The 25727-nt window shown below is 35.8% G+C and overlaps 1 protein-coding gene across 3 annotated transcripts in view; it reads right to left on the reverse strand.

Moving 5' to 3' along the window:
• The window catches only part of LOC118268698 (protein GDAP2 homolog), a 103404-nt gene that overhangs the window by 27385 nt on the left and 50292 nt on the right, over positions 1-25727 (reverse strand). For all 3 annotated transcript variants that reach the window (XM_050706446.1, XM_050706445.1, XM_050706443.1), the window contains exons 2-7: positions 21791-21962; positions 21350-21492; positions 20449-20581; positions 19804-19913; positions 19236-19460; positions 9507-9660 (exon numbers count right to left, since the gene is read on the reverse strand). In XM_050706446.1, the coding sequence (XP_050562403.1) occupies positions 9507-9660; positions 19236-19460; positions 19804-19913; positions 20449-20581; positions 21350-21492; positions 21791-21945 (920 nt within the window). In that variant the 5' untranslated portion in view covers positions 21946-21962. The remainder of the gene's footprint in view (positions 1-9506; positions 9661-19235; positions 19461-19803; positions 19914-20448; positions 20582-21349; positions 21493-21790; positions 21963-25727) is intronic.

Genomic DNA, 25727 nt, shown 5'->3' on the forward strand with positions numbered 1-25727 from the left:
CGACCATCCTTAGGTAAAATATATATACAGTTGAACAAGTCTCTCTCTTTTAATTAGTAAAACGACGAGTATAACACACAACGTGACAAGTATTCTCGTAGTGATGGGAAAGGTTGTAATATCCGCCAGCGTGTCAACATGTGCAGTCTGTATTGCAAACGTGACAGTCTCATATCCCTTGTTAGAACGGGATAGAGGGCGTTGTTGTGCAAGGTTGTGTTGTATAGTTGTTTAATTAAACGAAGTGGAATTGTTTGTAGACATTTTATTTTGAAAGAAGTAAACTATATACTTTTCAAAATTAAAGCAAAATAAAACATATTGTGATTTTTATTTAACACTTAAACGCCACGGGGGTCACCAGTGACCGACGTTAGCGGAGGATTTGTCTTCAACTGTTTACTATTGGCAGTCAAAGACTTAAATATCAAAAGTCTTTGGATAAATATTTTTGAAGGATATCACACAGACGGAAACCATTTGCAGTATTTTTGGAACGCTATTAGCACTCAAGTAGACGGACCTGTCTACTTAAAACTATTATTCGTTATTAAACAATTCATTGAACTTGTAAATATAATATTAATATACGGAAATATAATAAACGTCGACCTCGCCGTTTTATAATTTGCAAGTAATATTCAAATGTAATATCTCTCTCAATGCTCTTACAAAAACTGATTGATTAATTTGACTGCACGGTTGGCGCGGTGGGTGGGCAATTGGCTGCCGTGCAACGTGTAGCGGGTTCGATTACTGCACGGAGCAACTCTTTGTGTGTTCCACAAATTGTTGTTTCTGTGAACTTGTATGTTTGTAAACGCACCCACGACACCGGAGAAAATCCTAGTGTGTGGCAATGTTAAAAAAAATCAAGAATTCGAAGTGATTTCTCAAACATAGTAACATAGGAACAAAAACATGTAGTTTTCCAAGCCTACGTGTCTAACAATATCATTATCACGTCCGTCAACTACAGAGGCAGAGAAACAGTGTGCTCTTAATATCCGCGTGTCAACATCAACGTCGTGTTGTCAGTGAGCGTGACACGCTGTCTTTTCACATCACTATTGTTGCAACGAGTGGAGACGGCTCTTTCAAGTAAAAACTGAACGTGTAGAATGTTCAGAGCGCTTTGTTTGTTTAAATAAAACTGGGATTTTTTGCAGTATTTTCAGTTCTATTGATGATGTAATTCGTAGTGAAAACTTGATTTACAAAAGTTTGTACTATATTTTGAAAGGCTCAAATGCGTCATGTTATGTGTGATAGAGTATGGAATGGAAATTGTTAAACTTAATATTTTTTAATCAATTATAGCGTCTAAAAAACCATTGGTTGAAGCCCAATTACCCCCTGTTCCCAATTTTCCCAATTCCCGATTCCTCAACAACCCCTAAATTCCTAACTTCCAAAAGGCCGACAACGCACTTGTACTTAACGCCTCTGGTGTTTCGGGAGTCCATAGGCGGCGGCGATTACTTACCATCAAGTGATCCGTCTGCTCGTTTACCGACTTATGTACTATAAATAATAACTATACATAAATACTAGACCATAATAAAGTTACATAATGAAGTCTGAAATAACTTTCAAAGCAGCGAACGAGCAGACTTCCAACTTGCCTTGCGGTCACAGGCGGAGCCAGAGTATTGAATTATAGAACCGTTCCAGCCTGAAGCACCAAAGAGCAGTAATTAAGAGCACGACTCGAGCACACAACTAATTAACGGGCATAACGTATTCTGTTTGAGCTTGTGACCCATTTTAGATAGAGAACTGGATTTTTGCGTGTGATTTTTACTGGTAAAGGTAGCTACTAGAATATTTACGTCGTTTTTGTTAAAAGAAAAGGTCTGTTGAATTGTATATCAGTTTGTTAATTTTTTTTTTGTCGTCATTTGGCAAAATTTTGTCTTTCATTTGAGTTAGCTAGCATTTTGCACGCCTGCTCCTTCTACTAATTTCTGTTGCCCTAGTACTTGACTAAGAAAATGTTTTAGACATTTAGGTTATTGTATGTATGTCAGTTTGTTAATTTTTTGTCGACATTAGGTAAAGTTTATTGTCTTTCATCGCTTTGAGTTAGCTAGCCTAATGAACTTATAATTTGAAAAACCTATTCATACATACATACTTCTCTCAGATGTGGAGTGTATCTATTTACCAATTTTGATTCTTGATCTAACTACGAATGTCAAAAATGTGTCGAAAATCCAAAACCGTTTTTTTTTCATACTTTAATCTGGTAGAAGCTAAGCACATTAATGTTCTAGAATCTAAGTTCTACACTCTAGAAAATTTATCGGGAAGCCGTACTCAAACACCAAACAATTTAATTAGTGGCTCTAATATTTGCTGAATCAGAATTCGATTAAAACCTATCTAGGCTTGGAGATTATGTCAAATAAAAAAGTCTGAACATGTGAGAGTGCATATAAATTGGATAGGATGACAGCATCGTGTCCATTATGGGGCGGCCCCATAAGTGGTCTGGATGACACAATCTGTAATCCAATCTAATAATGGAATCTCTGGGTAGGCTGGTGACGTCAGAGGGTGGGGAAATAAATGTTCTTCTTGATATTGAGTTTAAAAGAGTAATTGTGGATTTCTTTAAATTTTATTTGAATAGTTTGTAGTTGCCGTTTACCCCTATTTCAGTTGAAAGGATTTCAGTGATATTTTAAGTACTGAAATGTTCAAAAGTACAAAGGTTTACACACGTAAATATGTTGAAAAAAGCTCTATTAGTTTCGAGTTACAGAGGAACTTTTCATCGCATTTCATTCTACGTCACGAAGCTTACTGAGTAAACAGTTATTAAATTAGTTAATTTAGTATGTCTTACGATAGTTTTTATAAAATAATATAACATTGCTGCTTATGGAATTATATGCGGACGTGTATTACCACAATATCGTTACCTATTTACTACACAAAGGTAATTTTATTTAATTATTTGAACATTTAGTTACAACTGTATGTTTAGAGAGAAGTGTGAATCAGATTTTGTGCATGTAGGTATTTCCCTAATACATTTATTTAATTGCATATAGGTTTTTCCTGAATTCAACAAGTAAATAAACATGGTGTTAAATACATAATTATATTGTTTAGTTTTCTTTTATAATGGCTTATTAAATCAGCGGATGTTTATTTATCGTGAGTCATAAATCTTTGTTTCATCTTTTTGTGCAGAATATGAATATATGGGGGACTTATGAAAGGCGTATAATTTGAAAATAATATTTTCTGGGAATTTCGCTTTGTAGTTACAGCTTTGTAGTTTTATAATGTTTTGTTATTAATGATTGAATGCTGCTTACATGGAAATTTTGAAATGATATTCATTTTGCCAGCGAAATTATAGCAGAAAAGTTTTATTTTTAAATTTTGAAGTCTATTTAGGACTCAAAACGTGCATCGAGACACAATATTGATATAGGTAAAACTGAGAATAACTAATATTACTATGCTTTGATGTTTAACGTATAAAAAAGTGAATAAAACCACGTAATTTTATTAGTCATATAAAATAAGTAAATAAATCATAATAAATTACCCAGATGTTGTTTTATTATCCAAGAAGGTATTGAGTCGTTAACTTTTGCCTAGTAAAATACAATTAAATGCTATTTATCTACAGTAAATCTATTTAATTAATAGAGTTTAGAATAAATTATTGAATCATTATTAACTAGCTTCTGCCAGTAGCTTTGCCTACGTTTCCGTGTGATAAAAAGTATCTATGTGTGTATACCAAAGTTCATCAAATTCCGTTCAGTAGTTTCAGCGTAATTGACGGACAAAAATCTTCAAAAACCAAATTTTTAATAATAAGTGTGATTAAAAGAACAGTTAGTCAAGTAATCCAAGTTATCATTTCAGAAAATGTAGCCATTGTTTTACTTAGTCAGTAAAAGAACACAGTTGTTGCATCATTTTAGATGACTAGTACTTGAATGACTTCATAAACTCGTTTAATGACGTCGATGACTAATAACAATTTCTCAATTTCTCCAGAAAGCGGAAAATCTGAATCAATAGTTACATTTTCTTGATTTATTACCGACTACGTAGCTGCGTCGTCCGTTTATACCTATAATAGTATCCGGAGCTGCGGACTACCTAGCGGGTTTACCGGGGCTCTGGTTCGAAAAGCAGGAGTAGGAACGGGGTGGTTTTTAGTCAGTAAGAGTCTGACACTCCCTCTCGCCTCGCCCAAGGTGAGAGAAGTCATTGGATGATTTTCCCCCTCAAAAAAATACCTATATTAGTAATCTTTTTAAAACGCAATAGGGACAGAACTATGATTAATTGTATTGGTGAATCGAAACAGTGTCATCATTAAGACTGTGTAATAGATGTATCACAAGAAATAGTGAAGTGTGAAAAAAAGGAAAAAGTGAAACTGTTGTCAATTACCTAACGTGACGTCACATACGTTGTTATCTAGAGGAACTAAACAAGTACTGTTTAATGTAACATATTCCATTACAACACTTAAAAAGTGTATAAGAAACAAAAATACAAAATTCTTTGCCTAGATCTTACACCTCTTTGTTTTTGAAAAAAATTTTTTACATTTTATGGGTCGACGTTTGGCCGCTATCTAAACTAACTAAACCCTAATAAGAACTAAGATCAATCTAAATATAGGACGTCGTCTTATAAAGAAGGTTATAACTACTACCATCACACTGCAGAGGACATATACCAAATTATATTGAAAATAAGGCGTTAAATTTTTCATGATCGTAAAATGGGACGTGAACATATTCTTCTAAGGATCACTGTCTACTGGGAGTAGTAACATATAGGTACATATAGTATAGGGTTATAGTTGACCGCCACGTGTATGCTGTGACGTCATCGTTCCAAGATGGAAGCCTTACTCTCAAGAGGTTAGTCACTATGTGAGGGTGTATTGATGAGTGACATACATTTAAAGTGTCACGCCTTTTATATGTTAAAGGGGTTAAGTTGAGATAGACAGAAGGATATACAACGTGTAACAAAATACCCATATACATCAAGAAGCCCTGATGAATACAGGTTGAATAGAATCTCTACACAAAGTTTCAGCTTATAATATGTTAATAAAAATTTGGTACCAAATAAATTGGTGTCGCATGGTTCTTGATTTTATAAATCACAGTCACCACATTACAGGGGTCACTCGCTAATTACGAAACATTTCTTCTGTAAATCTGATTGCCTAGTACCTCTCTACCTAATTTTGATTCGCGTGCCGGCGCGATTTGAAAAATTCATAACTTGGTACCATGAAAACATGAGTTTCAAAAAACCCTTCCCGTATTGTTTGTTATGTTATCTAGAAACTTGATATGTATACCCCTTTTGTTACACGTTGTATATTGAAATGTCAAAAAAGTATGTCGGTCAGAAATGAGCTCGTTCCAAAAGATCTATTGTTTTTTTGAGTTACATGAAGCTAATATGGGGAGGGGTTATTGAGATCAGCGTTATCATGAGGCCGAAACAAGTGCACTTTTAAACAAAGCCATGCTTATTTTTGTTTTACATGGCATAATTATATTGAGCTTAATTTTAGTCTAATAAAGAATTATAGAATTTGATTCACACGACACGTCGGGCGTGTTATCACATTTCTTTATTACCTCAGCAATTTCACTCGACCTCGTATGAGGAAAATCGGTTAAATTAATACATTTTTATATAACACTTCTGCCAGCCGCCCGCTTTCTACCCCGAACTATAAACCCTTGTGCCAAATTTCATCTCGATCCCTTCTACCGTTTTAACGTGAAGAAATAACAAACATACAAACTTTCGCATTTATGATATTAGTATGTAAGAATGGAGAAGGATCGTAAGGAAAACTGAATATTTAAGACTTAAGAAATACCTACATTTATGAAACCCTTTAGTCCATAATATGGGTTACGTGAGCGTGCAGTCGTGCGCCGTATGAGATCAGACATTGCATCCATGCGCAGTGTCAGGTAATTAAATTATTTACTACCTAACTGTTGAAAGGATAACTGCTTACCCTACTTACCTTACTTCTAAAGGAATATTGAAAATTATTTAATGAAAGATTTATCTATTCCACCTGGTTTTGGTATCAAAATATTTATTTCTGAATTAGTATTACTAGTTCCTACGTTTTATATTAAAGAATATATAAAAGATACTACGGTTTCACAACCTTGTCATTGTGTTGTGATACAATTATATTATACATATTAGGTTCTACTTAAGTACTGTGTAGTTTGTAACAAACTATATGATAATTACAGTTACTTTACAACATCAGTAGCTATATTAGACATGTAACGATAGCGTTACATCCTCCTAACAGGATGAATAAGATAGCCTCCTAATAGTAGGAGGCAATTATTATTCATGTACTGTATATAGGTGGTCAAAATATTATTACGTTTTTTAACAATTCAGATTAGGTAAATTCTCTTACGTCCTGAACTACGCAGAAAACACTGGATTTCTTTATACCGCAATCTCATAAATAATTAAGAAAACATTACCACAATAAAGATGTAACAATAACGGAAAACATACTTAATAATAAACTAAGTATCAATGTAAATAAACATTAAATGTCAGTTCAATCTAGATTGTAGTTAAACATAAACTAGCGAGCGATGTACAGAATGATATGAAAAATGATTGTATGTTTGTTCAGTGTCATGTTATGTATGTACTTTAATTAATTAATACAAACATGTAGCTAATATTATCTCATGAAAAACAAGCTACTAACAATAGACACGGGTTTATAGGAAGTGTGCATGAGACTTACCCATATTAGATATAGATATATATGTATAGGTGAGACTTATATTACCCAATATTATAAATACGAAAGTTTATTGATAGTTTATTCAATTACGTCAAAACAACTGAAGGGATCGGGATGAAATTTGAAACAGGGGTAGATGATAGTCTGAAATAATACATATACATATGTAAGCTTTTGATACCACGGGAACATGAGTGGAAGGATCAAGAATAAAAGAACTTGTGAAAAATTAAAATCCATATTACTTTTGATTCTACGAGAACCTGAACAGAGCTAGAATATCAGATCTCGTAAAAATGAATATCTAATACAATTAATACATCCTCTGCTTACCCTACCGGGAATAAAAGGTTAAGTGAGTATATGAGTCATTTGGTGCTCATTACTTTAGGTCTATATTTCAACTATGTACTAGGATAATGTTAAAGAGGACCACGGAGGCATCGATTGAGGAGAAAGAGACGCCCGAATACTGAAATGCTACTCAAATTTAAGTTGTACTCAAATCTCGTGCTATCCCTGTCATTTACTAAGAATTTACAGGGACAGAACTATATTTGAGAACGTCTTAAAATTGAGTGACGTTTGAGTATTTGACAAACAGTGTACTTGTAAACAAACATAACAAAAAAATAATTAATGATAAAACGATTCATGCATTTTTTACATCTTGATATTCATTCGTTCTAGGGTTTAGCATAAACACTATGTTTGTGACCTAGATCCTGATGAAACAATGGTTTGTCGTGGTTGATTCTATCTAGGTAATTGTTTTCCATGGCTGTTCTAAGGGGACAACCTTGAACACCAAGGAATTGTCTTAGAAAACTGTGTAGATATTTTTTAAGGACAGTGTTTCATATCTTATACTTTCAAGGCGTTGTACTCCATTTCTAAACTTGAATTAAATCAGGTTGGCATTTACTGAGCCAGTAAATAGAAAAAGTAAATCTGTTTAGATAGCATTTACTGCAAAATGTTACAGAAATCATTAGAAAAAAAATTACAAATAAGGCAAACCCGTCCGTTTTATTAAACCTACAAAAACAATACCTCCACAAGATCTCATTTGGGACAAACAAAACATCTCAGTACCTACACTTTAACCTAAAAAAAACGTAAAGAATAGTAAAACATGTCAGTTTAAACAATTTATCATAACCGTCCTACATATTTTGAATGAAATAAAGCTGTGTGCAAACATGTCAAACGGTGATGTTCAAACAATGCTATCGTGTCGCCGCTGCGACTATAGTCTGCAGTGTGACGCCACCCTTATCAAGCGACAACTTTGTCATGTGAGACAAAGCCACACAGGGCTCGATGCAAAACAGGAAATTATCATCAATGTTGTTGTAACCGAGATTCGTTTTATTTACTTTGATGAATTAAAAAAGTATAACATAATTAACACATTGAACGCCGTGGTGGTCACGGTGACCGACGTTAGCGGAGGATTTGGCAGTCAAAGACTTAATTGGTGAATAATATTACCCATGTGAGTTCTCTGCTCGATAATAAGCCACTTCTTTATAAGAGGGTTTGTCATAATCTCATAGTGGCATTGTATATCGCAGTTAAAGAAAATGGTTTTTCTATTCAAAATATTCTTCTAGGGTGTAGAAGCACTTTTCAACAAGCCTGTTTTTCAGCTTTCTTTTAAATTTCGTAGTAGGTAGCTCTCTTAAACCTACAAATACCTAGTTATACCTTTATCAAGCTATGATATTTCCGGAGTAATGTATCATTGAAAAGAACGACTCGAATATTTTCATTCAATCTTCTAAATGGTCTTTAATAAAACTATAATCTACTACCTTATTAACACCAATACAAAGCACAGGAAAAGTGGGTGTGCTATTGTATATATCTACTCTTTCAATGAACATTGAGCTACATGCTATATTAAGGGTTTGCTTAAAATAGACACCATTGTTAGTCATACGTAGTAGTAAAATAGAAAACGTGGGTGGTACCTACTACGTAGTATGTAATATTTTCTGCGTGAACACTTTAAACAAGTCAAATGGTTTACACGATTTATTGGGCATTACTCAGTGTTGTTCCTTCAGTAGGCTGTCTGACGTAAGAAGCATTGCATTTCTGGTACCAAAATAGTATCAGGAATACTATTTCAGGAGAGGAGATTTGGGGGGCGGAGGACGTGTTGCGTATTATCGTTTTTACCACTTACCTTGTATGGTGATTAGATGGTGATGACGTTGCTTTTAGTAGAATAACGTAGAATAATTCTGTGGCGGATTTCTACCGAAAACTTAACCTAAATTTTGTTTTACAATACGATGTACGTAACAACATCAAAGAATTAACTTTCAGTAGTTAACAAGAAATATTATCGCGTTGAAACTGATTATATTCAAAATTAGGTTGTTGTTTCAGGATCCTAACTGCTGAGGCGTTTGAGCTCGCATCAAAATACGATACACGCTGGTCACAAAGGGGTGTAACTACTACCGTTTTAATAACAACATACCCTATCAGTTCAATTCGACCTGAATATTAAATTCTTCAGGATCCTCTACCCTCTAAGTAGCCAGCTACGCCACTGGTATTGGCCCTTGGGCCCTATCCATCGAAAGCCTACTCATTATTAATCTTTAATAATCACCCTTTAATCTGCTATGCTAGTAAAATCATGATATTCTACCTTCTAATTATAAGTTAACGAGGTACTTACTGGTCTTGGTTATCGATGCGCGGTCTCCGTTCGTAAGGCTGTCGCTGATTGGCTGGCGCGAGCAGGCGTTGCGTGTCGGGTGCGCACGCGCGGGCAAACGCTGCAGCCGCTTCCACTGCCGCCTCCTCGTCGTACGTCGACGTGTCATCCTCAGCTGATGGACAAAAAGTAATTTTATTATTTTAATAACGTAACATAAACTTAAATACATAGACTAATTAAAAATAAAAACTAGAATACAATATTTAAAACTTAAAAATTAAAATTGTAGGTTTGATAGCTGAACTTAGGATTTGATGGGACATGTGGATACTGAATATGCTTAAACAAGCTTTTTCATTTTAATTCCTTTGGGATTTTGTAGTAAATATTTACCCGATATGACAAAATAAATTAATATTGTGTTTTAAACTTCCTTTTAAAACTAATATGTATATGAATAACACCTAATATCTATGACTAACAAATGTTAAATTAAAGGAAAACAATGTCACGTGTGTTAAAAATCTGCAATGCGCAAACGTGTTGACTTATCAGTAGTTTAAACTTCTATGGTGGGCTTGTAGATAACTGACGTATGACATAATCTAATTATCTAAACAAGTATGTATTTATAGTACTTATTTCTTTATTTAGCACTTACTTAATAAGATTTTAGTTAAGACTTTAATTATTATAATGAATCTTCTTTAAAGTAAAATTATGCAGCAATATGACGCGTAGATATAAACACGATAACGTAAGTTAGTATGAATGAAACGTCTGTATTGCGGATATTCAAATTAAATAACAATTTCATAATTATAACAACTGATTATTATGAACAACGATCCGCAAACGAACAAAAGTCGCCGGCATAGCCCTATTAGCAAGCTGAAGTGACAGTGGGCAGGCACATAGCGCGAAGAACCGATGGCCGCTGGGGCAGAAAGGTTTTCGAGTGGAGACCGCGTACCGACAAGCGCAGCGTAAGACGTCCACCCGTAGGCCGCCTGGGGGAGGCCTATGTTCAGCAGTGGACGTGTGGCTGATATGATGATTATAAACAAAACATATTTTATGATTTATGAGACCGAAATTATTATTTTCTTAAACGCAACATCCCTTAAACTTACGATCGTATTCAAACGCCTCGTTGTACATCCTTATCTATGACAGCTTCCGAACGTAACCATAAACAAAACAAGATGGCGTCTTGGCGGGAAACAGCTGTCAGTTCGCAAACATTGTTTCAGTTCAATATCAAATAACAATGTGGCACACATTTCATTATTTTGACATTCATATTATTATAAAATGTTGTTTAATTTTCTAGAGGTTAAAATTTTTATTTCACTTTATTTTAAAACACACACAGGTTTATTTCACGTTTCACCAACATTTAGTTCAAGAAAAACTTCCTTGAAACCTCGTCAATCGTTTTCCTGTTAGTTAACACAAAAATATGCAGCACTTATCACATTTTGTTGATTTTAACGACATAAAAATAAATGAATAGTGATTTGTTTTACTTCGTCTTGGCTTGGCGTCTTTACTTTAGTTTTAATATTTTAATATTAACACAATACCTGACTAGTATTTCAAAAATTGAAATTTACTGTAATTTTTTTTACAATAATTAAAGAAAAATCACTTCTAACGGTATACACATAGGTGCATATTTTGTTTGCACTTGTAAGTTGACTAGAGAACACTATCTTAACCGACGGCGGCGTAAGCGTAATGTGTATCTTTGTCACTGATCTCAGTGAATATGAGCCGAAATTCTGAGAGGTTTGTACACAGTTCGTTGATAGTTAGGTATATATAGTGAAGTAAAGTTGTATGTCTAGTACAAAGATGAAGCTTATTTTTTAATACGGTACGGGAAGAAATTCCGATAGGAATATGTAGTACCTTTGTGCTTTAATTTTATATACTATCTATTGTCTTTTGTGTTATATTATGTGTGTACATTAAAAGAGAAATAAATAATGAATAAACAAAAATATTGTTATTTTTTTATTCGATTTCATATTGTTATTGTTATACAGGGTGTCCCTGAAATCGACGTCCAACGGGCACTAGATGATCAGCAAGGTTCCAACTGTTATCAGAAAAATATAAAAAAATTCTAAGTCCTACAGTTTTTAAATTACAGTGCCTTATGTGTTATCCATAAAAAAGAACACCCTGTGCCAGTCTTTTCTTGTTGCTACAAATCTTAATATTTTTTGCATTTTTGCTTACATTATCCTGAATAGTGCTCCAGTAATATGGAATAATAAATTCTTAGCCAACTGCTTTAGATTGGAAAACATTGTTAGTTTTAGAGGAACCAAATACTCTAGATAAAATTCTCACCTTACTTTAAGTGACTATACTGAATAAATTATGTATGGCGCTAGTAGTGGCAAATTTCACCAAAGTTGGCGCATTTAATAAGGATTATAAAATGGTATAGCACTTTGCAAATTATTTCTTAAATTCGACACAAAAAAAGATTTTTCAACGAAACTCCGTTTCGATGAATTTATTTAAACTTACTAATATTTCTTCTAGTGTACTCAAATCATACGTTACAACCTCGTATGCACTAGACAACACTTTGCACGCGATTTGTTATCTTCATATTGAAAATTGTCAAACAACATTGTCTGTCTACTCATGATTTCGCTTGCAGCTTTCGTCGGCAATATTACTAGACTTACTAGAGGAACTGATGTTGTGTATCTTGTTTCACTAAATAATATTGAATGATTGCAATATGATGTTCATAGTGCATCAAACACATTATCAAATGTGTAGTAAAATCAAAAGGAACGGACGCGGTAGCGTCATGTACACAGCATATCGACGCGGTAGTTGTATGGTGTACACATACAACTACTGCCCTTACGCACAATTACTCGTCATATCACCATCAAAAAAAAAAAAATGGGTGAATCCTCCGATTAAGTTACGTGTTCATGCCTTGTGATCAAATGCAGGATGAAAGCAGCCGGATGAAATTTGTCGAGAAAGAGTTATTTGCACCGTTACAAGGTTATAATTTAAAAAATAAATAATCAACACGGCGCAAAAAAGCCAGTGCTCAGCTAAAATACCGAAGCCCGAGTACGATGGCTCGAGATGCACAACACCAGTTCGTCTAGCGATAATATTGCCGACGAATGCTGCAAGCGAAATCACGGGTAAACAGACAATATTGTTTGACAAGAGATCCTCGCTGATTTTCAACATGATGATAACAAATCGCGTGCAAAGTGCTGTCTAGTGTATACGAGGTTATAACGTATGATTTGAGTACACTAGAAGAATTTTTAGTAAGTCAAAATAAATTCATCGAAACGGAGTTTCGTTGAAAAATCTTTTTTTGTGTCGAATTTAAGAAATAATTTGCAAAGTGCTATACCATTTTATAATCCTTATTAAATGCGCCAACTTTGGTGAAATTTGCCACTACTAGCGCCATACATAATTTATTCAGTACAGTCACTTAAAGTAAGGTGAAAATTTTATTCAGAGTATTTGGTTCCTCTAAAACTAACAATGTTTTCCAATCTAAAGCAGTTGGCTAAGAATTTATGATTCCATATTACTGGAGCACTATTCAGGATAATGTAAGGAAGACTGCAGACGAAAAAATAAAGATTTGTAGCAACAAGAGTCAAAAGACTGGCATAGGGTGTACTTTTTCGTGGATAACACATAAGTCACTGTAATTTAAAAACTGTAGGACTTAGAATTTTTTTATATTTTTCTGATAACATTTGGAACCTTGCCGATCATCTGGTGCCTGTTGGACGTCGACTTCAGGGACACCCTGTATAAGCATTAATTAACTTTTACCTTAAGATTATGTTGAGGTTTTATAACAGTTATAGTATTTTTTAATTTACTTTATTAAGGCAAAACTAAACACATCTTCTAATACGTTCGTTGTATTGTGTAATGTGAATAATATTACGATTTCAAATTTTACATAGAAACGAATTAGCATAGTAAAATAGTACCAGAAACATACTTTAATTTCTAATTAAGGCCAATTAACACTAAAGAAAAAGAAATCAAAACAAAAAGATCATAATCTCTCGATAACAATTGTTCCAGTTTATATCGAACATATTTTTAAGTATTTACCAAATTACGAGTGTAAAACAAAAAGATATCGACTAATGAGTAATAGGTAGCTGCATGATGAATAAGAGATAACGAAATATTCTTGTTTTTTTGTTATTTTCACATTGTTTTTCGATTATCTGCATTCATCAGTATCGGAAATGAATGTCACTACTAAATTTTCAGGTAGTCAGTGCCATGGCATGCTTCATCTAAGAGACTTAATGTCACCGGGGAAGTCATTAAAAATGACTTCTCCCGCCTTGGGCGAGGCGAGAGGGAGTGTCAGACTCTTAGTCTTCTTAGTAAGTTTAGAACTAACTTTAGTACTAAAATAAACTTTAGTATAAGATTGATTTGGAATGTTGACGTGAAGTAGCTTGAAATTCTTTGAATTTATTTTTGTAAAGTTTTCCATATAATTTTGTCATGCTTCTGGCTTTTGTCCAAATATTTTGAGGCCGGTATCGAATCTTATCGGATTTGATTGGATCAATGAATACTATTATGGAATTACTACACTAATAGAGAACGATTCAATATTGATTTTATTTATTTATATATCTTGCACATTTTATGTTGCAAAAAATTCTCGAATCAACTTTGACAAGAAAGTACGAGTAAGTACTATCTTGTTAAAAAAAACGCGACTTGATACCTACTTAGGTACATGGATATGGGCACTAATATTAGTCCCTCATTTAGTCAATCCATTTTCCTTAATTATTTGCTAACATTACATCAGGCAACGAAATGTATTTATCGTGCCACAAAATACCACATTTGGTCGTATTCAACCAACCCTCCTTCGACCCGTAGTCTGAAGTCACGTTTACAAACCCTAGACTAGACCAATCAAAACTAAGAACTAAATACGTTAACACACATAATATATTACTACTATATACTAAACCACCTACCCGTAGGTCTTGGCTTCATCTCAATAGCAGTCACTTTGTTTTGAACCTCCATGATCACTTCACTATTACAAAATAAATCAGAATTCCGAAGTAAAACTACACGGAACAACTTTGTCACCGATTGTAATCGATACTAAATGCGTCAATACATCGATAACCCATTTATATGTATTCTTTATCTAAGATAAGCGTAATGTACTAATAGTCATATTTGTGTCGCATCCCACGGGTATTGTGCAAGGGAATATAGGTCTTATATGTTTAGAAAGAGTGTTGGGATTTGTGTGTATGTTTTTGGTGTTTGATGCGGGGTAGAGATTTCTAGTACTGTTTGTATGCTCTATTAATGCTAAAGGATTTTCATTCGAGTTTAATTGCATTAACTATCGTATCTAGATAGCTGGAGAATAAAAATCTTAACTAAAAATCACGGTTTACTCACGTAAGTTAATGGGAAAAAGTTCTGGGTACTAATTTTGAGTCACAGAGGGACTCTCATCATAAGCAGACGCAGCGACGTCGCGCAGCCTCTGTGACTAGAAACTAGTAGAATTTTTCGCCATTCATTTACGTGAGTAATCCTTGATTTTAGTTAATTTTGTATGTCGCACGATAGCTATTATAAACATAAAAAATTTGAACCGTTAATTACGCTTCAGAAATAATGTGTTTGTAAACACACCACAAACGAAAAAATCTCAACGTAGGGCGACATTTAAAAGAAATGTTTGTCATAACAACTGAGTCAAGACGCATGTTGTCTATGTAGATCTTAAAATTTCTTGTATTTGATAACGTACTAAGAAAGGATTGTCAAAATTTCCCGGTTACCGAGAAAAGCAGGTGCAGCGATAACGTCATCGTGGTTACTCATAGCTCATAGTGTTGGTTTAAAATAAATTTCATGGCGTATTGCCATATTTGTATCACCTTAAGGTTGATTTTACGAAATGAGTAGATAAGAAAGTAATGACCAAGAGTGGTGATTAATGCTCATTCCTGCTTTCGTAAGAGAAAAGGGCTTTGTTTAACAGTGAAACAGTTGCAACCGTTTCACGCACACAACGTCACGCATTTTATCCCCGAAGGGCTAGGCAGAGGTGTCATTATGGCACGTAATGCCACTGTACAATGTACTCTCATTTTTCATTATTTATTTTATATGTAACAGGAGGTAAGCCTATTGCCATACTGGGCACATTTCTAAACATCGTGTTACTACTGAGGAAATTTTTTAAAACCGAAAAATATCAGCCGAATTTTACCAGGCCGACGTGGGAATTGAACCTGAGATCCCTTGCCCGGGTATCCCACTTGCGACTACTGGGCTAATGAGGCAGTCATGAAACGAGTAGCTAGATGGTAAGTAATCGGTCACCCTCACGGACTGTAACATCCGAGGAGTTACAATTGCGTTGTCGCTTTTAGAATTGACGTAATGATGTTTATTACAAACAATATAAAGAAATCAATAGTCTAGCACTTTAATAAAATGTTTCATTTTATAATAGTAATAGTAAATTTTATTTGATAGAACTTTTTACTTAAAAGTGTGGAATAATCCGGGAAATACTTACGCAATACTACTCTGGGATGATGTAAGTACTGAGTTTATATGGAAAATAATACACTTTCCCCAATTATGGTATGGAAACATAACATAATGTATCATGGTGACGAGCTATCGTTGTGTCAACAAGCGATGTTTACTCTTCCATGAGTCAATTTCGATTAGTAATTTAATCGATATTGTTGAAATAGGATGACCAAATGATGTAATCTAAAATCTAGATGATTCTGTCTGCTTGTGTCTCAATAGTTGTGATGAACTAGGTACCTGTTGTTTAGCACATGCAGTGCCAACGACTCGCCCGGAAAGTCCATGTTAATTTTATTCCAGTGCCGTCGTCTCGCCCAGCGAGTTCAATGTTTTTGCTCTTTCTTTCTAAAAGGCATGGTGTATTTTCTGCTTAAAATAATACTGAAGACTAAAGATACCCCAATCTAAAGAATTACATAGAGAGTGCCACTCTACGGTTCTGGAATTAAATTTACGTGGACTCTCTGGGCGTGTTGGTGGCACTGAATGTGTTAGTAAGGGATAACTGAGTCCATGGCTTTTCTGTACGGCCGCGTTGTCAGGCAAACGATAACTATTGGGGCATACGTGTTCTGAGTGGAGGTTACTAATAGCTGGGTTGATATTATCCATGAAGCAAATACAAAGAGGAAATTGTCATAACTGGATTTTCCTTTAACATAAAGTGTCTCATACTTTACGGAAAGCACGGGACGTTACAAACTACGATTCTCTCTTTTTCCATTACGCAGTCGCATACTACGAAAAAATGTTGTCAATAGTCTACATATTTTTACTTATAATATCATTTCGACTGCACAGTTGACGCGGTGGCTGGGCAACTGACTGCCGTGCAACGTGTCGCGGGTTCGATACCCGCACGGAACAACTCTTTGTGTGATCCACAAAATGTTGTTTCGGGTCTGGGTGTGATGTGTATGTGAACTTGTATGTTTGTAAACGCACCCACGACACAGGAGAAAATCCTAATGAGGGGCAACGTTTTTAAGAAGAAAAAGAAAATCATTGGGCGGGCCGATTTGTTTTGTCACAGTGCACAATCACATTATGGCATCTCCTCTTTGTACTTGCTTCATGATGTAAATCTACTACCTACTTCACGAGAATTAAAGTCATTATGTAATGTTTCGTGCTTTATAAAGCCTTTCATGTTATTGAGCTTTCTGGTCTTACAATCTTTTGCTCAATTTAATCTGTTTACTCTATTGCGTAGTAATAAATGTTATCTTTATATGAATCAATGCCGCCCTTAAAACGCAATTAAAGTCCATTTACACCTTTATCTATATGATATCTTTGTCAATTTGTCTGTTTATCGTTCGTTATATCAATGTAAACATTATTAGTAAGTGGTAAGTGCATTGTACTTGATGTAAAAGAGATTTTGGCTAAAATAATATAGTAGGTACCCAGCTACACTGTATATATTTTGAACTGTGTTGTGGTCAAAATAGACTTTATAGATTGTGAAAGAAAATTCATTTTCGATTTTTAACGAGTAGAACAATATGTACCAAAATTGCTTTTACCATGAGGAGACTTCAAGCAATTTTATCTAATGGTTAATATTTAAAGCCGGGTCCAGACGAGTGTAACGTGTAATGTAATCCACCGTGTAATGTAACACGAATTCTACGTGTGGACGGCAGTACGAGCATTACATGTAACACTCGCGCTGAAGAATTCGTGTTACATTACACGGTGGATTACATTACACGTTAAGCCGGGTCCAGACGAGTGTAACGTGTAATGTAAGATTACGTGTAATTTAGCATCAACAGTGTGGACGGCACACGAACTCAAAGCGAATTGTGAACGCGAAAATATTTCAAAAGCTGTTTCCACTCAGTTGCTACGAACAAGCCGAATAGGAAGGTCGTGATAGCTGATCCTCTAGGTACATCTCTTTCCAATGAATGAGCAATATTATTCCAAGCATCGTGTTTCAGATTTTTTTTAAAGTATTGCGGGTTTTTTGGATCCCAAATAACAGGGTTTTCGTGATACAAACTAATAAGTTCAAGCGATTGTTCGTCACATCGTGAACGTACATACGACACAACCGTCACGAACGCCGTCCAAACGAGCACTGCGAGCGTCTTTGTGTTCGCGCGAAAAACCGACAGCCGATGGATCAACCCCGAGCGCCGCGCGAGCGTTACATGTAATGCTCGTACTGCCGTCCACACGTAGAATTCGTGTTACATTACACGGTGGATTACATTACACGTTACACTCGTCTGAACCCGGCTTTACACTCGTCTGGACCCGGCTTAAGTGTAACATTGACATAGATGAAAGTATTTAGGCTAAACTGTGAAGACTGATTACATTAATTGAGAGTTTTCGAAGTCAAAGTATTTACCGTGTGGGAGAGCCATGCTTCGGCATGAACGGGCTGACTTGGCCGGAGTGATACCACGGCTTCACAGAAAACCGATGTGAAACAACGCTTGCGTAGTGTTTCGTTGAATGAATATGCAAGCAGATAGATACCTGATTTAATACAGGTAGTTGACATTGTGATAATTTATTGTAATAATGATATTTTTTTCCTGTTTCGTAAGTGTTTTTACAAACGGTATATAGAAAAAATATTTTGAATTACATGTATGTAGATACATAATAGTAACACGCCATGCTTTTATCCCATATTTCTTTAATTTCTACCACATCCATGCATCCTTTCGAATGCTGACCACCATAGCTTATCCTTCTAATGTATATTATACCCATCAAGTACCTATTTTGTCGATTTACGGTTTAAGCTACTTTCCGGAGTTGCGGATAACGTAGAAGGTTACCGGGGCTGCGGCTCAAAGCAGGAGAAGGAACGGGGTGGGTTTTAGGCAGAGGTACTTGTTTCGTTTTCATTACATGTGCTATCTTTGTATGGGACTAACCAGGGACTTTAGTCTGCTATTACAAATGTGTCAGAATGGTCGATCACTGAGCAGTGCATGAGAAACGGAGCTATACAACCTTCATAGCTCCGTCCCTCTCGCACTGCTCAGTGATCGATCATTCTGACACAATTATAATAGCAGACTAAGGCCCCAGGATGAATATACCAGGCACGCAGTAAGTACAGGAGATGTATGAGCTTACCAGTATCGGAGTTGTGTGAGTGGGGGTTGTGTATGATGCGGATGCGGCGGTCGTGGTTGTGCGCGTCGTGCGGCAGGCGCCAGCGCGCGGCGTCGGCCTCGCGCGGCGAGCGCGGGAAGTACAGCGGCGCCAGCGCGCTCCACAGCGCCACGTCGGGCCCGCACCACGACCACAGCACCACCAGCGCCGGCGACCGGTGCGCCTCCAGGTGGCGACGGATCGTGCCTGTACGAGGATACAGTATTTGTGTAATAAAAGCTATATTGTTAGTGCCTACAAATTATATCGTAGCAATAAACAGTCTTGCGAGTTGTTGCTCTAACATAAAGGAAAGGTTGTTTTATCGGTAAATGTAGAACTGAAAAATATCATGTTTTCTATTTTACTTATGTTTAAAAACATAATTAATTCATTACACCATAAAATGATTTTGAATTACAAAATACTAGGGGCAAATAATGTGGGATAGTATCTAAATATTTAATATAGGGCTGAGCCTCTTCATCGGTTTAATGACATAATTTTAGCCTTATAAGTAATTTAAGTAATAATTGTATAAAATACTCACGGAGAGCAACATGTGCAGCGAGATCAGGCGGGAACTGCGTGCGGGTCCCGCTGATGAGGCACAGCGCCAGGGACCGAGCGCCAATCTCCGTCGCCTTGCAGAGCACGTTCCTGAAACATAGAAATTATACTTCAGATTAGACGGGTAATTTTATAATTCTTATGGTTTCATATTTTGATATTAGTTTTATTGTATTCATTCGTATCAGTTGAGAGATTTTGAATGAGAGACCCAATTTTACCCCTCTTCTCAATTTTCGATCCTCCGACAATCCTTAAATTCCTAAAACCCCTAGAAGGCCGGTAACGCACTAGTAACGCCACTAGTGTTTCGGGTGTCCATGGGCGAAGGCAATTGCTTATCATCAGGTGATTCCGTCTGCTCATTTACCGGTTTATTCGATAAAAAAACACATAAAAAAAAATGAGAGAAAGCAGCCTGAGTGGCTACTGAAATGTGGTCTATTTTTAACGTTGCGGTTAAAAACTATTTTGCGAGCTATTCTGCGATTTTATTACATACGTTACTTTAGTAACTTAAAAATCTTAACCATCCAGGATTCAACAGATCTTAGATTTAAATGAATGTCGGCTTGCTTCTAATAATCTTACGATGATAAGGTGCCAAACTGATTGAATAGTTTACCTGTAACAGTTGTGCAGCGATGTCTCCGCTGCAGTGTGGTACTTGGCCACGTACTTCGGGCTGACAGTGTGGATGATGTGTCGGCAACGCAAGCCGAAGCCAGGAGTCACAACCACTTCGCCTGTACGGCATTCTGGAACCAAAAAACAGAAATTTAATAATAAATAATTAAGATATCTTGTTCATAATAAACGATTTTTTTAAGAGGGGAAAATCATCCAATGACTTCTCCCGCTTTGGGTGAGGCGAGTCTCAGACTCTTACTGACTAAAAAACCACCCTGTTTCTACTCCTGCTTTTCGAGCCGGAGCCCCGGTTAACCCACTAGGTAGTCCACAATCGGAATCATCCGGAATCATAAAATATGCTTTGGTACTGCTACTACACCTCCGTTTAAAAATGAAACGGAGAAAACAAGAGAAAATATGAACAATGTTTTAAATTGCCGCCAACAGATGGCGCTAGTAGTCACACACAACAGCGTTTTAATAAAGTTTTAAATTGGGATATCTTTGCAATCTCCATGGCTATCTGCCGGGCGTTGGAAGTTATGGTAAACCCTTTTATGAAGATGATTCTTATAGTTCAACATTGGATTATGAATAATCTAAATTATGACTATATAGAAGTTTCACAGTTCACTTATATGTAAGTCTTTACGCTATGAATGCAATTTTTTCGATTTTAACCCGTGCGCGACAAGTTGAGACCTGTGTGGAATGTATAACAAAGCTTAAATTTTATACATAATTAATTAATATAAATGGACAACTAAATATTACATACATATCAACAAACCACCACTATTATTATTATTTTCGTAATTATTGTACTGTAACTTATTCTATTAAGTCTTATTTTGTCGCGTACAGGTTAACAATATTTGGTAAGGCTAACGTACCATATCCCCTGGTGATAATTTCTTCCTTGAGCTCAGGTCCGGCCACCTGCAGAATGCGTTCGTTGATCGCATTGCATTCTGTCAACGTCTCGTCCGTGGTGTTCGTGATGGCATCCACTTCTAGAGAAGATATATCACCTTGCCTGAAAAATTAAATGTACCAAGTTTTAAGGAGGAAATTATAAAAACAAAATGACAGATTTCGTAGCGCGGTGTAGCACGCCGTAGCACGGCGTAGCACGGCGTAGCATTATGTAGCGCTACGTAGTGCGGCGTAGCGCGATGTAGCGTGGCGTAACGTTAGTTACAAAATTTTTGACAGTTAAGCCGGTTAACGAAATGGGATTTTACTAAAACCAATTGATAAGGGACATTGATATAAAAATATTAATTGAGAACTGATCCCGGTCCTATTCACAATGAAAAATACTAAGAACTTACCATATGGCAAACCGGCTATTAATATGATCATCATGGAGGAACACAGGATGTGTGTGCGCGGGAGTGTTGTCGTAGTCGGCCTGGTGCGCAGGCGCGGAGTGCGACCACCGCGGCACTCCTGCGCACGACACGCCGCCCCCAGCTGGCGCGCGCATCACGCACACCTCCGCCTCTGAAGATAAATTGATATAACTTGTTAAAGGTTGTTGATTGGTTACATTTTAACAGGGTACAGTCAGCCAAGTTATTTGGAATTCAGGTAAGCAAATTCAAATTGATTCAGTACTGTGATACAGTTACAATTGAAAACGATCCTTAAAAATGATCTAAGACGTATATTTTGTATTATAATTATCGTGAGATATAATAAATTAACTAAAAATCACTCTTATGGTTTACTCACGCATATTAACAGAGAAAAGCTCTACTAGTATCGAGTCACAGAGGGACTCTTCTTACAGTAAGTAGCCTATGAGTAGGCTGCACATAGAAGTAGTAGTAAACTAGTAGAGCTTTTTTCCATTAATATACGTGAGTAAACCGTGATTTTTAGTTCATCCAAGACGTGATGACACTAAAGAATAACTTGACTAACGAGGGAACAACTATAACACATATTGAGGGGTATTATCATTTATTCACAAATAGCGTCTCAATTTTCTTAACTACAATTTTTTCAGTAGTAAATTTTCGACACTCGATACAACAAACGTCTATAAATACCCGACAACACAATTCTAAGAACAGCACCTACCCCAACGTTAGTCAAAATTGGTTCCCCATTTACTGTTTGATGAAGGGAGCCAATAAAGCACTATATCAATTAGGCCGTCAGTTTAGCCTGATGGAGCGATAACAACTAGCTATTAGGGTAGTTACAGACACGAGCTATTCTGAGCCATCCAGTTAATTCAATCGATGGTTCGTCCACGGCCCGTCGTAATTTGTAATACGATGGATGGGCTGTATGTGTGTGTGTGTGTGTGTGTGTGTGTGTGTGTGTGATGTACGTCACGATTGTAACGGTTGTTATTGTAGGTATGTTAGGTTATTACATATATAGGTTATGCTTTTTATTCTATGAAGGGATTGGCAGATGTATACAGATAGTGTATAAGAATCCAATTTTGTATGTTTTCAAATATTTTGTAGGTTACAAGACGTGCGGTAATAATGCTATAAATATCGGAATGAATTTAAAAATAGAAAAAATAAACCCTGTTGGACATATTACATGTTCGAGTACTAAACTAAAGATGTCATTTTTTACTAAAATCTTTATATATATAATTCTTCTGTACGTGTGTATGTCACTGAACTCCTCTTAAACGACTAGACGGATTTTGATGAAACTTTTTGTGTGTGTTCAAGAGGATCTGAGAATGGTTTAGATTCACAATTTTGTCCGCTGGACAATGTTTTTTTAATTAATTTTTAATTTATTAGTAGTTGTTGATTTTGGAATGTTTTACATCGGATCCGACGGACGGCGCTACCATCGCAGTGTCAAATATTAATGACGTTAGATATTGTCATAACATTTGAATAACAATTTTCATCAAAAAGGTCCAGAATGTTTTAGCTTAATAAAAAAAGTTTAAAATTTTCAAATTAAAGACGTGTAGACAGGACAACGTCTGTCGGGTCCGCTAGTATGTTATAAGACTGATGGCCACACTATCGCATTAGATTAAATCTGTCATGGTAGTTGTTAGTGCGTTAAATAAATTAATAAATACTGTTATTCGTCAACGAGACATCCAAAAAGTAGGTACATTTTTGATGTTTTTATGTAGGTTTTTGACTATACATATAGATAGGTATCTAAATAAAGTCCGTAATAAATTTTTGGCCATCAATCCATTCTAATTAAATAAAGAAACCTCAAATTCCTCACAAATAAACAGTTCAAAGAAGAAGACACCTGCCTACACAGAGCTAAATCTTCCAAAACGCTTTAATACCTACCAGGGTATTAGCAAAGGTTTAACATTCACAATCATTAACGTTTGCAACCCTACAAAGGGATTGAATACATTTCCGGACAGCATTAAACTCCGGCTTATCCCATTAGTACCCCATTAAGCCTCATTTTACAGTTCAACACACCATTCATGGAGAAATCGACCTACATTTCTAACTCAAGTACTAGGAACACAGAATCGAATGGAGCATAAAATTGAGCTAAAGTGACATTTGTATACAATACTGGACCTTGAACACTTAGATAAAAGGGCATTTTCGCATGAATTGCTACTCTGTAGGAGACAATGAAATTGAAATGTAATTTTGTTCAGCTAGTAAGTGGGACACGCAGTCCTGTGACGTCACAGAGTGCACTATCTCTCTCGCTCGACAAAGGAGAAAAAGAAGGCAGATTCATTGATGTTGGGAAATCTATTTCCTGCACTACTACAGTAGTGCTTTGTACGTCATTCATTGCAGATGTGCTATTTTTAGTTCCCAGATTTTTATTAAAGGACCTATTTTGTATAATAGCTACAAAGCTTCAAATGTTTTCTTTCATGTAGAAGAGCTATATTGTGTCTGTATTATAAGTATATTAGCTACATTTTCCATTTAAACAGACAAAGAAAATTATTAAAATTGATTTCTAGAAACGTTTACAAGGCGATAGAAGCAACTAGAACGGTTTGGTTACTAAAATACCAAACATTGAATCAATGGAACATTAATATTGGTACTAGGAATTCATGATACCCAAGGGCTTTTGCATAAATTATAGAACGTTGGCTTACAGAAATTGCAATGTTTAGTATGGGGCTCTATTCAAACAAAGGAAGGGTGATATATGGGTTGGTATAGGTAGAGGAAAGGATATGTTTTTTCCAATAATAATACGAAATAAATCTGACTGCTATCTAATTATTATCTTTTCTATACAATTTACTTGATGATAACCAACATTGTTATTTTGTAGACAAAAGACACGATACTTGTTGGTTGATCTTAAGTGATCAGCGACGCCCATGGACACCCACGACACAAAACGTGTAACAATTACATTGTCAGTCTTTAAAAATACTAGTTTCTTCTCTCATTCTTCTACAAAAAGACGATTCTTCTGGAGTATCCATCCAGATCCAGAAGAATCATCTTTTTGTTCCTCCTTTTATTCCCACACAGTTTAATCTACTAGGTTGCTAAACATGAAGCTTGCTTCTTATTTATTTAGAACAGCGTTTTCCAATCTGTGAGCCGGGACCCTCGCGAGGTCGTGAGCTTAGTGGCTTCAAATTTTTAAGTACTTGTATCCCTCAAAAGAATGTTTAATGTATTAAAAAAACAATATCAACTTAGTACAGAATTGCTGCATTTTAAAAATAAGGTGTAATTGCTTTATGTTGCACAAATAAAAAGGACAAAGGGGTTGAAGAATGGAGACTGCCTCGTTGGTCGAGTGGTTGCAAGTGTGGCTGCCGGGCAAGGGGTCTCGGGGTTCAATTCCGAGTCTGGCAAAGCATTACTGGGCATTTTTCGGTTTTTCGAAAATTTATCTGGAGTCTGGCATTGTGCAGTATATGGCAATAGGCTCACCCCCTATTATGGGTATGGGATTTACAATACAGATGGTGCAAAGTGGCTGTACATTGTATAGCGGCATTACGTGCCGAAATGTGCACCTCTGCCTACACAGTGGGGATAAAAAGTCATGTTGCATAAAAAGTCATAAAAATAAAACGGGTTATAAAAGTATTTTTCCTAGTATGAAATTAAATAATAACTGGAGATATTAAACAAAGGTTGACAAACCTTGTTTAGAGCAAAATGCTTGAATCAATATTTTACGTTAGCATTGTCATACAATTTGGGAATGCTGCCAATATTCTGGAGACTAACAAGTGAATATATTATGGAGGTGCTCCTTGAATTTTTATTGTCAATGTGATTTTATTAAATTAAATCTGAAAGACAA

The sequence above is a fragment of the Spodoptera frugiperda genome, chromosome 29, assembly GCF_023101765.2.
Source record: "Spodoptera frugiperda isolate SF20-4 chromosome 29, AGI-APGP_CSIRO_Sfru_2.0, whole genome shotgun sequence".
Classification (NCBI taxonomy): domain Eukaryota; kingdom Metazoa; phylum Arthropoda; class Insecta; order Lepidoptera; family Noctuidae; genus Spodoptera; species Spodoptera frugiperda.